General features: G+C 34.0%; 1 protein-coding gene and 1 long non-coding RNA gene across 2 annotated transcripts; one reads left to right on the forward strand and one right to left on the reverse strand.

Moving 5' to 3' along the window:
• Positions 1-551: 551 nt before the first annotated feature.
• On the forward strand, positions 552-6,258 carry LOC143065375 (uncharacterized). The gene is made up of 3 exons (XM_076238911.1): positions 552-1,066; positions 2,099-2,179; positions 3,390-6,258. The coding sequence occupies exons 2-3, from the start codon at positions 2,114-2,116 to the stop codon at positions 5,343-5,345; spliced, it is 2,022 nt and encodes a 673-aa protein (XP_076095026.1). The 5' UTR covers positions 552-1,066; positions 2,099-2,113; the 3' UTR covers positions 5,346-6,258.
• A 3,732-nt stretch (positions 6,259-9,990) lies between these two features.
• On the reverse strand, positions 9,991-12,458 carry LOC143065377 (uncharacterized). The gene is made up of 2 exons (XR_012975463.1): positions 11,172-12,458; positions 9,991-10,399 (listed from the first exon to the last, which is right to left on the reverse strand). It is a non-coding gene; the product is annotated as an uncharacterized LOC143065377 (long non-coding RNA).
• Between the last annotated feature and the right edge of the window lie 1,303 nt (positions 12,459-13,761).

Here is a 13,761-nt window from a genome sequence, read left to right on the forward strand (position 1 = left end):
GTACGACCTTCAACAATGAGCAAAGCCCATACTGCATAGTCAGCCGCGTATAAAAGGCCCCGATAAGACAATGTAAAACAATTGAAACGAGAAAACTAACGGCCTCATTTAAGAAAAAAATGAACGAAAAACAAATATGTAACACATAAACAAACGACAACCACTGAATTACAGCAGGGGCGGATCCAGCCATTTTAAAAAGGGGAGTTCCTAACCCAGGACAAAAGGGGGGGTCCAATTACATGTCCCCATTCAAATGCATTGATCGTCCACAAAAAAGGGGGAGGTTCCAACCCCCGGAACCCCCCCTCTGGATCCCTGACTTGGAACAGGCACATACATAAATAATGTGGCGGGGTTAAACATGTACAGTGGCGGATCCAGGGGGGGGGGGGGGTTCCGGGGGTGCGCACCCCCCCTTTATTTTTGCCGATCAATGCATTTGCCCTGGGTTAGCACCCCCCCCCTTTCGAAAATTCCTGCATCCGCCCCTGTGTTAGCGGGATCCCAACCCTCCGTCAACCTTGATCAGTGGTATAACAGTACAACATAAGAACGAACTATAAAAATCAGTTGAAAAAGGCTGAACTCATCAGATAGACACAAAATACAAGTGGACGTGGCCGGGTATTTATACATCCCGACACAAAAAGACATTATGAACAGATCTGAGAGTATTCGCAGTTATCTGACAGCTAGTTCAAAGCCACTAACAACTTATAAAAAATCATGCCTCTAAGACTAAACACTGAATCCGTACACATCCAACATACTCTTAGTTGGTTAATAAAATTACATATATATATATATATATATATATATATAAGTACAGATCAATCTCTGTTTCTTTCAGTATAAATAATATGGATACACAATTTTAATGTATTATATATATAGAAAGATGGGTATATTTTAAATGGAGAAATGGCACATTCACACCCGGGGACATCTTACAAAAAAATATTGAAGTTACCACCGCGACGATAATCGTTCCTTTCCCCACCCATCTTTGGAACGCAATATAATCTGATCCCAAAGTCAAAGATCGTACAACCGAACGAAGAAGGTGATTTATGTCACATCATGTGTATGTCTATAAACTAGGAGGCAGACTGAATTTGACCAATAGTTGAATTATTCTCCATATTTTTGTACAAATTGGTATAATCTCAAAAACACCTTGGCCACCAAAATTTGATCTAAACTGAGCAGAAAATGTATGCATGGTCCGGCTTCACCCCTCATTACTTAAACGCTTCAATTTGACCATCATCCAAGTATGGGTATGCTTACTTAGCAAAACATTGTATATAAATAAGTAGCATATATGACACCACTTACTGTATCTGGTTAAAAAAGTAAAACAATATAAAATTGATATTGAATCATTAAATGTGGCCTTTATTAATAATTAGTCTTTTATGATTTTTAATTTTAGTTCATGTATACATGTATGTTGATGTTTATAGTATGATGTCGTTTATCACTAAGGGACGACATCAAAAGTTCAATGAAGGATAAAAAACTTAATTCAAATAGTTTTTTCGCTGACCCCCCTACCCCCCTATTAACTTAATTTGAGAAAAAATGATTGACCCATATGGATATGTAAAAATCAATATCGGATAACCAAATCTTGCAGCAGTTCAACCCCCCACCCCCAAACTATTTGAATTAAGTTTTTAATCTTACATTGATCTTTTGATTTCGTCCCTAAATGTGTACATGTTTTTGTTTAGGGGCCAGCCAAAGCATTGCCTTGCTGTGATGATGATCTGTTGGTGGCCTTCACCTGTTTTCTGCTCTCTGTTCGCATCAGGTTGCTGTCTCTTTGACAAATTTCCTTTTTTCATTCTCAATTTTATTTTACACATGTCATAAACTAAAATTAACATTATTCAGTAAATAAACATCTATGTATATTGTCAAATTTAAAGCTATCCAGCATGTTCAGGAGTTGATGCAATAGACAGAACCTATTGTGTATCAAAAATTAGTAGCAAAACAGTATTGTAGCCCTCACAGTTTAAAAAAAACATTTTTATTGCAAAATGAATGTATTTTGATAAGAATTAATTATTGATTGTATCTTTGATAGAAATTATAAAGAAAAATGGTCTCCCTGATAGAATTTTTAAAAGAAAGAAACATTCCTGTAGACAAGGTAGAGGAAGATAAGGTAAGCATGAATTTGAATATATTACAATTTATAAGAAAAAGACTATGAATATGCATCTGAATGCCATGTTTTTAAAACCACCATCCATCAATCAAATGTCATGGTCAAAGTCGTACTAACAAAGGATAGACTGAAATTAGAAATAAAATGTTTTCAAACAGCTTTTTTTTTAAAAAGGCAACATATATTATTAAAATCTGCATACATAAAAAAAATTATACTTATGTCAAGCTGTTCTCCTCAAATCTATGTTTAACCATATTTTTAGCTCACCTGGCCCAAAGGGCCAAGTGAGCTTTTCCCATCACTTTGCATCCGTCGTTGTCTGTCGTCGTCCGTCGTCTTTAACTTTTACAAAAATCTTCTCCTCTGAAACTACTGGGCCAATTTAAATCAAACTTGGCCACAATCATCATTAGGGTATCTAGTTAAAAAATGTGTCAGGTGACCCGGCCGACCGACAAGATGGCCACCATGGCTAGAAATAGAACATCGGGGGAAAATGCAGTTTTTAGCTTATAACTCAAAAACCAAAGCACTTTAATAGAGCAAATCTGTCAAGGGGTTAAATCGTTTGTCAAGTCAATACATATCCACTTAGTAATTTTCAGATGAATTGGACAACTGGTTGTTGGGTTGCTGCCCCCAATTGGTAATTTTAAAGAAATTTTGCATTTTTTTGTTATTACAAATTGAATACATGTACTATATAGTATTAGTATAGATAGAGATAAACTGTAAACAGCAACAATGCTCAGCAAAGTAAGATCTACAAATAAGTCAACATGACTAAAATGGTCAGTTGACCCCTTAAGGAGTTACTGCCCTTTATAGTCAATTTTTAACAATTTTCATTAATTTGGTAAATTTTTACAAAATATTTTCCTCTGTAACTAATGGGACAAGTTTATTATAGATAGAGAAAATAGTAAGTAGCAAGAATGTTCAGTAAAGTAAAGATCTACAAAAACATCACCATCACCAAAACACAATTTTGTCATGAATCCATCTGTGTCCTTTGTTGAATATGCACATAGACCAAGGTGAGCGACAAAGGCTCTTAAGAGCCTCTAGTTAATATTGTTGTAAATAGAAAGTGTAAATTGCAAGGTGAGCAATTTTAGGCTCTGTTGTATATTGACATACATCTGTTGTACAAACAAAATGATACAAGCTCTTATATCAACATTTGTCTCTTTGATATTTTCAGATTGATTGTCAAGTGATATTATTATTGTCTGATGATGAACTGACAAAGTACATCCCTATCTATGGGGACAGGATAGCTGTGAAAGATTTTTGTAAGAACCAGGGTGGTACAGGTTCAAAGTCCAAAAAAAAGAAGACACTATTACAAAAGATAAGAAAAAGACTCCATCCATCATCAAAAAGAAACTTGTTTAAAACAAAAAAAGATATAGATGAAAGCTCAAGTGATAGTGATGACAATCCTTCTACTTCCAAGAATATTGGAAATGATCATGCAGCAAAAAGTGAAAGGCGTATAGAACTTGGTTGGCTGATGAAAGAAGGGGATAGGATGAAACAAGTTCGCGGGCCAACTGGAGGGGGGACGAGACATCTTATTGTTGATAAAGATACTCTAGTGAATGCCATAAAAGAAACAGCTTTAAAACTTTACTTTCCAGAAGGAATATCACCCAGGGGTAAGATTGAAAATTTTGTGGTTGACATCATGGACTTTAAACGCCAGTCAGCTAATTTAGATTTGTCTGTAGAGAATATTTATGACCGAAGCAAAATGAGGCTGTTAAGGTTTTATTTACTAACTGTACCTAAAGAAAGGGATAACACTGAACAAAAAAAGAATTCAACAACAAGGACCAAAGAAAATGAAGACCAAAAAAGTGTTTCACAGCTGTTGAGGTTAGAAAACCATGAAAATAACAGTTCTCATAGTTCTTATAATGAGCATACCAGTTTGAACATGTGCAGTGATGATGAAATTCAGTTTGGACCTGTATTGGCTGATATTGATGATATCTATGACTCAACAATTCCTTTGAATGATATCCACACTCAATCTGACAGTCAGCCAAAGAATAGTTATATCGCCAATGATCCTGGAATAATCACTAATAGTCTTGGAATAATCGCCGATGGTCCTGGATTAATAAATAATGAACAATTATTTCTTGATCCATTCCATTCTGTGAAAATTAGGGTTCATAGAGGAAATTTAATGATAGAAATGATGAAAATATTTTCAGATCCAACAATAATGTATGCTACATTTTTTGATGTCAGTATGATATTGCCAACTGGAAAAGCGGAAGAAGGGGTAGGGGAAGGAATTTTTAGAGATTGCCTTACTGAATTTTGGAATGAGTTTATGGACAATTGTTGCATTGGAAATTCACAGAAAGTCCCTACAATAAGACACGATTTTCAAGAGGAGCAGTGGCTGTCCATTGGCAGAATTATATTTAAAGGATGGCAGATAGCCAATTACTTGCCCATTGGACTTTCCATAATTGTTATGGAAAATGCAATGTATGGAAAGTTTAAGTCAGATTTAATGGAAAATTTTCTTTGTTTTATCACTGAGGAAGACAAAACATTATTTTCCACTGCTTTAAAAGATTACGAGTCAGTTGAAAATGATGAACTTATAGAAGCTTTAGAGAACCATAGCTGCAGGTCTGCAGTCACAAAAGAAAGCATTACGCGTATTTTGCTAGAAATCGCACACAAGGAAATGGTTCAGGAGTGCAACTTTATTACTGATGCTTGGGCCAAGATATTATCTCAACTCGGACAGTCTCTTTCTTATGAGAATTTGACAGAAATATACAGTAAAATGGAACCCAGCAATCGCAAAGTTACCAAAATGCTGCATTTTTCAGATAATTTGTCTAATTTGGAACGTGAAGTTATGAACCACCTTCAGCGGTATGTTAGAGAACTTGATAAAGTATTGTTGAAAAAATTTCTTAGATTTTGCACTGGATCTGATTTAATTTTGGATGGAAAGGATACAATCACTGTTGAATTTGTAGTTCTTGATGGTTTTGGGCGTCGACCAATAGCCCATACATGTGGTCGTGTTCTCAGAATACCAAGAAATTATGAAAATTTTACTATTTTCCGTAGCGAATTCAACAACATTTTAAATACTTCTGTATGGGTAATGGACATTGTATAATTGCATTGATTTACATCAAACCAGGTAAAATCAGCAGCAGGATTTTATCATTGATTGCCTTTGTATCAATATCATGTTCAGTATTTCCTGGTTTTTTTCACATGACAATAAAAGAAACTAGCCTAAGAACCTACAAATTAGGCATGATATGAAGCTTATGATGAATGGAAATAAGATAGTGGTTTTGTTCATTTAAGTCCTTTTTTGAGAAATACACAACTTATTAGATATTAAGATTTAACATTTTTATTGAGATTTCAATTGTTTTTTATTAGTCATGTAAGTAGCTGAAATGCAACTCATTTTTTAGTTCATACAGTTTTAATTTTGTTATAAAACTGTTTGTTGCTGAAGTGCAACTTCATTATTAGCTATACAGAGTACCCTTAAATAAGGAAGTTGGATTAACTTGACTTTTGTATACTTTTTTTATATTTTATTTGAGAGATTTTTCACAATTTTTGATTTGTGTAGACCTTGTTCTCCTAAAATAATTTGGACGTTGACCAGCAGTCATTTGTTCATGTGGTGAATTTAACAGCATGTTAAGCACTTGTGTATGTGTATGTTTTTATAAACATTGTATGATTATTGCATTAATTAACATAATCACAAGTGGAAAAATCATTGAGTGGTCATGTTCAGTATTTTCAGTTTGTTTCATACTCAAACATACACTTTGTTGTTATTTCATGAATGTAAAATAAACAAACTAGAGCTTACAAGCAAGGTATGACAAAGAAGAGTATTTTTTTGGTGAAATACAGCTTAAGAGAAAGAAAAGATTTTACTGATTAAAGAGTTTTGCATTGTTAATTTTTAATGAATGGTTGCTGAAATGCAACTTTTGTGATTGTTAATTTCAACATATTTGAATACTTTATTAAATTTGAAATAAATAATTTCAGTAAGATATATGTATGGTTTTTTTTTAATAACTAGACAACAAACGTGAAAGTGTGTTTTAGATTCATGTATATATATATATATATATATATATCTTGTTGTCTTGTCTTGTCTTGTCTTGTCTTGTGAAATAAACATATTCAATGTGTACTATTTATATGGTGACACTTTTGATTTTCTCTGGCCATTTTCTGAATGTGAATACCCTGGTTGCAGAACCCTTGATTGCACTTGTATTTATACTTCTGTTACAGAAGCTTGTGTCTCCGGTAAATGTTGCCTTTTGCTTGACGCTGTTTGGGATCTAAGGTTACAAGTTCACTGAAAATAGGCAACAGGAGCTTAACTTACCTTATTCTTAACATGAAAGGACTTCGGTTACAATAGTCAGGCCTTACTCAAATTCAACAGAAATATTATAAAGCGGGAACATGGGTCGTAAGGGTAAACAAAAGTAAAAATTGAGAAAGGAAATGGTGAATGTGTCAAAGCGACAACAACCCGACCATAGAGCAGACAACAGCCGAAGCCCACCAATGAGTCTTCAATGTAGCGAGAATTCACGCACCCGTAGGTGTCATTCAGATGGCCCCTAAAAAATATGTATACTAGTACAGTGATAATGGACGTCATACTAAACTCCGAATTATACACAAGAAACTAAAATTAAAAATCATACAAGACTAATAAAGGCCAGAGGCTCCTGACTTGGGACAGGCGCAAAATTGCGGCGGGGTTAAACATGTTTATTAGATCTCAACCCTCCCCCTATACATCTAGCCAATGTAGAAAAGTACATGGATTGGTCAAACGGTGAAGACGAACCCTATTTTATCATAATGACACTCCAGACAAATACAAGCAATAGTATGATAAAATAAAAGTAAAATTTAAGTTCTTTTACACGCATTTGCTAACAACAAGCGACGAACTTGACTACGTAGAAAATATTGTTCACTGAGTAGTCTGGACATACACTTATGTACGAATTAAAGTGACTACTTGGAAACTATTTATGTTAATTTCTCTCTTTTTATAAGAAAAAGGATGACTATATTTGGTGTATGCATATCTAGCAAGATCCTTGTGTTAGACTGTTATGTTTTCGTGATAATAGGCCCTCTATATTTGGTTGTATGGAATGATTTTACCCAAGGTTTCCAACTGGCAGGCATCTGACCTTGTTCTCATTATCCCTTATGAAAAGAGAAACATTGCTGCAAGAAGACCTGAAAGTTGTTCACCAGTGTTCGCCACTAGCAGCGACCTTCCGGCAAATATATGTAAAAGTTGCCGCAATGTTGCCGCAAACTCTTAACTTTCTTAAATTTGAAGGAACTTTGTAAACAAACTTTAAAGCAATCCTTCGCCGCATACTGAGCATGCTCCATGTACTAAAGTCAGACTTGCTGCTTCTTTGAATTTGAAATAGGAGGGAAGTTTTAATGTTGGTGTTTTCATGTAAAAAGTAAACGGATGTTATATATGATTGATTAGTTCCTGGAACAGGCCATTCATCATTGATCATCTCTTTGTAAGTTAATTTAGACAGTTTTTGCATAATAATAATTTTGGTCATAATAATTAATTAAATGTTGATCCTCATGTGCATCATTTTGAATAAGAAGTGCAGTTTTGAAAAAGAATCAACAGAAAGGTGGTCATAAGGCATCATTATCATTTGTTTTGTCAGAAGTTCACCGCAAACTATACAATTGTTAAGGCTTTAAAAGTTTGCCGGAGATTTACCACAAAAATTCCCAGAAGTTCGCCACAAACTTTATCAGGCTATAGATCAAAGTTTGCCGGAGGTTCACCACAAATAGTCGCCAGAAATTCATCACAAACTATGTAAGGCTATAAAACTTAGCGGCAGTTCTGCTGCAACCTTCGTTTGCATGGTAAAAAGTCGTGGTGAAGTTACGGCAAACTATTTGCAACAACCGTACCGCAGTGTTTGCGGCACCAACAGTTTGCCAGAAGGCTGATTTTTCGGTAAGGGATCCTGGTTCAGTGGTCCTGCAAAGTTAACTTTTTGTGATTTATATGTAAAATATCTTATAAATAAAATTGAGAAAGGAAATGTGTCAAAGCGACAGCAACCCGACCATAGAGCAGACATCATAAGGTATAAAAATATAGCCACTCTTGTTTTTTCATTATATCTGTGTATGCTTATTAATAATATCTTAGACTAGGGAAAATGATTTCCATTTTTTGCAATTGAATTTAAACTAGTTTTCAGTACTTTATTGGGTTTATTTATTACAAGTTCTGTGCCTTTTTTCATTTCATAAATAAATCCGTTTTCAACAAGTTATTCTTGTTTTGTGCTGATTCAGTTTTGTCACAGTTGTGTGGAAGATTGCTCGTTCATAAACATGTTTAAACTGTGACATTTTATGTTTGCCTGCTTAAAGTCAGGATTCCGCAATTAAAGGCTTGCATCGATAAACGTCTGTCAAAATTGGTTTCGTTGATTTTTTCTTTTTATGGGATATGATGGATATGCAGTTAATTTGTCTCATTGATCGCGATCAATCGCACCAAAACTATTCGAATAAATGATGAACCAAAAGGGACCATATTTGGGGAAAAACGATTCATAATTGTATATTTTGATTCAAAATATACTACTGAGGTATACATTTTCATTGACTGTTCCTAAATTGCTTTGTTACAGTTTCAAAATGTATACTGACAACTTTTGTACAAATTTATCGTAGATCGATAAAAAAAAATAGATACTTGTGACCTATTGTAATATCTGTCATATTAACCAGAATGAAACTAAAACATGACCTGAAACATTTCACACAATTCTTACAAAGTTTTCATCATAATTAGAATGCTGTTCAGGATCCTGTTGAGTGTCGTTTGTTGATGTTATCATAAGTGATCCTAGTTTTCTTTATAGATTAGACAGTTGATTTTCCTGTTTAAGTTGTCTTACACTAGTCATTTTGAGAACCTTTAAAGTTTGCTATTCGATGTGAGCCAACGCTCCGTGATGAAGACCGTATCTAAACCTATAATTTTTAACTTTTAATAAATTGTGACATGGATGGAGAGTTGTCTCATTGGCACTCATATTTCATCTTCTGAATTATATATGTACTCAGTTTTACCTTGTTGTGAGCATTTATGGTAAACTCCTTCGACTGATCACACAGTCACATTTCACTACTGATGAACAGTAAGTTTTGGGTCAAACTCGTACTTTTACGTATATGATCAAACATAAAAGTAATCTTTTGATATGTGAACTAAGTATAAATTCGATTTGGCTAACTTTATATATGTTACACTTTGCCGATGACATCTTCAGAGAAACCACAGAATTTATTTCAGTTGAAGACTTTATAACCTGCGAGCTCATGGTTTCTTTTTCAAGAATCAACGCTTATCCATTGTATCTATATCACATAAACTACTATGACTAAAAACATTTATTCTAAAAAGAGACGGACGGACCCAAGACTTTTGAATATAATAACCATCTTAAATATATCGTCGACGTGGCATAACAAAATTAATGTCGTAAATTGAGCAGCATGTCAGTCTTGTGTCAATCAACATTAACGAAACTAGTCCGAGATTACTCTGACGTACAACGGCTGTTTTGCCAGACAAGATGGGGCCGTGGGACGGTCGCTTGTCTGGCAAAAAAGCCGTTGGACGTCAGAGTAATCTCGGACTATAACGAAACCAGACATAAAGTAAAATGCATAAACACAAATATAATTTAAAATTTTACATGTTACCAGAGAAAAAATAATCATAATATCGAAGTCTACATAAGTTTGATAGTGATATCACTGTAATGCTAAGTCCGTTTCAAATCGTTCCAGTAAACACCGATACAAAGTGGCAGCTTCAAAAGCATCTGTTGGTAAACTATGTCCTAATTCTTCCATGTATAAGTTTGCGAGATCGTAAATGTCTTCATCGCATGGTAGACTACAATACGTAGATTGCTCTAAACAAATTTCAACTTCATCGATGTCAGGGCTAGTAACATAATCACTTGTTCCGTACACTTCAGGAACCGAGTAGAGTACATACGGTCGTCCATACACACCATGTTGTTTATTATTTTTTCTGATTTTATGGGCGTTCCAAATACTTACAACCTCTAAAAGTTCTTTCTGGAATTGAAAATAAATAATTAGTTTCAGGTTTCAGTCGATGAATTTTCGTGTATAAAACACCTTATATGCAAAGACATGAAATGGTACGAATATTTTCGAAGGTGATATTATGTATGATATTAAAGCATATATTTTAAGGCTGATGTTGACATTGTAAAATTTGGATAACATTTTTATTGCACAAAATATGTTCGTATTATAGTCTTTAGTTCACAATTATTATCTAAGTGAAAAGAATTTTATGATAGCTTAATAAAGCAGTTAAGTTGTTGTCTGCTTAACGTAAATAAACAGAAGTATATGCTATAGTATATACATTTCTTTACAGTGTTTTTTTTTCTCAAATAAAAACAATTAATTTCCTCACTATAAATGAATTTCATGTCGGGAGTACTAATCTGCCTTGTAATGACATTTGATTTGTTTTTCAGAGAGGTTTTATTCTTATGTATAATAACAGTTAAACAAACAAATATTGAAGTTTAAAACAAATGGCTAGCCTTAAAAAGGTATAAATGAACAGATAAACGGACTTAAGTTGAAGCATTAAAATCGGACATGAGGGCGGATAGAAGTTTAAAGGGCGTTTATTTGGTCTATACCCATGCATTGATGGGTACATAAGTCACTATTATGACTTCTTTTTATTTATCCACAATTACATTAACTGTGGACGTAAACAATTTTCCTTTGTTTTGCTTGGTCTATATAATTATATTAGCGTTAAAATAGGAAAATAGGAAGGATAATTTTGTTCGAAAATAAGTACCTGAATCAGTCTCAGGAAACAGAACCTTATCAAGTTTTTATGAAGATGATCTCCTGAAAATAATCCATCCTCTTTTATATCTTTAAAAAATGTCATCCAAAACTGTGAGTTTTCTTTTCTATAAATTCCCCACCATGATTCAATTCGTTGATTATGTTGGCTTGTGCCGTAAAGAAACGCACTGTTATTTCGAGCATACGTATCATTATCATTGCGTCGTAAAAAAGACTGCATTTCAGCGACCTTACTATTTTCGGTACCAAGATCTCCTCTTATCACCATAGGTCCTCCCTTCCGAAGAATAGCTTTGACAAAATACCCAGAAATAACCCGAGGGTCACTACTAGTCTGTCCTGCCTCCAACCATATTATCAGTCTAGAAAAGCCATCTATGCATCCATTTATGCATATTCCAAAAGGTTTAAGTTTATCATAGGAATCCAAATGCCATATAAAGTTTGGCCCTTTCGAACAATATTCTCTCCTATGTAATCGACCTTTTCGTCGCATTTCAACTCCTTCAGGGTTAATAATTTGCATTATAATTCGCACATACTCTTTTTGTATAGTTAAACCTGCTTGTCTACACTTCATAAACATCCAGCGATAACCATGAAGCCTTCCAGATCCTTTAATGTTGTCTTTGATAAAAGCAACGACATCTTCAAGTGGCGTGTAGTGTTTTCGGCGAAATAAACGTAGCTTCTTCAATATTCGTTTCAGGTGTCGATAAGAAATAATGTAGTGATGATGTTTTGCTAAAAGTGCCAGTATTTCCATATAATCGAGTCCCATTTCGAAATAAACCCTTATGTATTTCTCCATTCTTTCACTTTTAAGAGAAGATATTAGTCGCCGTACCATCAGCGCTGAATGAATTTGAATAACATTTTGTGCGCACATTATATTATGTCGTGCGCACATTATATTATATTGTGCGCACAGTATATTATGTTGTGCGCACAATATATTTAAATTGAGCGCACAATATATTATGTTGTGTGCACAAGATATTATTTTGTGCGCACACGATATTATTTTGTGCGCACAATATATTTAAGTTGTGCGCACAATATATTATGTTGTGCGCACAATATATTTAAATTGAGCGCACAATATATTTAAGTTGTGCGCACAAGATATTATTTTGTGCGCACACGATATTATTTTGTGCGCACAATATATTTAAGTTGTGCGCACAATATATTATTTTGTGCGCACAATATATTTAAGTTGTGCGCACAATATGTTATTTTGTGCGCACAATATATTATTTTGTGCGCACAATATATTATTTTGTGCGCACAATATATTTTTTTTTCTTTGCATGTCCCTAGCGGGGCTCCGTACAATACACTCATCATAGATACCAGGATTAAAATATATATTTACGCCAGACGCGCGTTTCGTCTTCAAGAGACTCATCAGTGACAGCTAAGGTGAACTATTCCTGAGGTAGAAAAGTCTTAGTACTGTTAAAATTGAAAGTTGTTTTAACAGTCAATTTATAATACAATGTAATGAACATATTAATGATGTCATGTCACCTTGGCCTCATTTTTACGGATCAGTTTTTGTACATGTGTATGCATATTTGCAAAAATTTAACAGATCAAACAAACTGACAATTTTTTACAAAAAAAAAACCGTTTTCTCCCATAAGAATGAAGGATACTATCTCTCAAATAAGAAACAATTTTTACATTTAATTTACATGACATATTGAGTTTGATTTTTTAAGTTTGAAAAAAGAATATCACGATAGATATCAACTTTTAAAAATCAGAAGGAACATGTTGTGAAAACTACTAATTAATGTTTTTCTTTCTTTAGTTGCAAATTTTACCGTCTAGTAGAGACACAGAGAGACTTTTATTCCACTTAATTGGCATCTTTATGCTATTTGATTCAGCTTTGTATTCAAGTATAAATAATTAAATGTGACATGAGTACATAATGTGCAGGTTTCTTATAACTATTGACTTTGTGCACTTACTTTTACACTTGTAGTACTAACTATGCCCTTGTTATACTAATCATTGCCCTTGTAGTACTAAATATTGCCCTTGGAGTACTAAATATTGCCCTTGTAGTTCTAGCTGTTGCCCTGGTAATACTATTGATTTCCTTTGTAACACTTACTATTGCCCTTGTAGTAATTTTTATTGACCTTGTATACTTATTATTGCCCTTGTAGTCGTTTATATTGCTTATGTAGTATTGATTATTTCACTTATCTGATTTCCGTCAGATTTCACCCGACATGAATATACATGCAGATAAATAATATCGAAAGCTTGATTTTTGGTTGAGCTTATGTGGTCGAGTGGTCTAGCGTACCATGGATAGTGTAAGTGTTTCCACGATATCCCAGTAGCATGAGTTATAATCTCAACCATGGAAGAACAAAAATTTGATTCCGCAATTTACAGATCTAGCATTGTTGGGCTGTTATTTAGACGAATTATATATACAGAATGTGTTTTCATCTTTGTATCACCATCATTAGTGATCTGATGGATAAAATCTGTCGTTGAGTTGTCACTGGTCCAGACGTACATGTAGTTACATGTTGTAGACGTGGATGAAT

Source organism: Mytilus galloprovincialis, chromosome 2 (genome assembly GCF_965363235.1).
Source record: "Mytilus galloprovincialis chromosome 2, xbMytGall1.hap1.1, whole genome shotgun sequence".
Classification (NCBI taxonomy): Eukaryota; Metazoa; Mollusca; class Bivalvia; order Mytilida; family Mytilidae; genus Mytilus; species Mytilus galloprovincialis.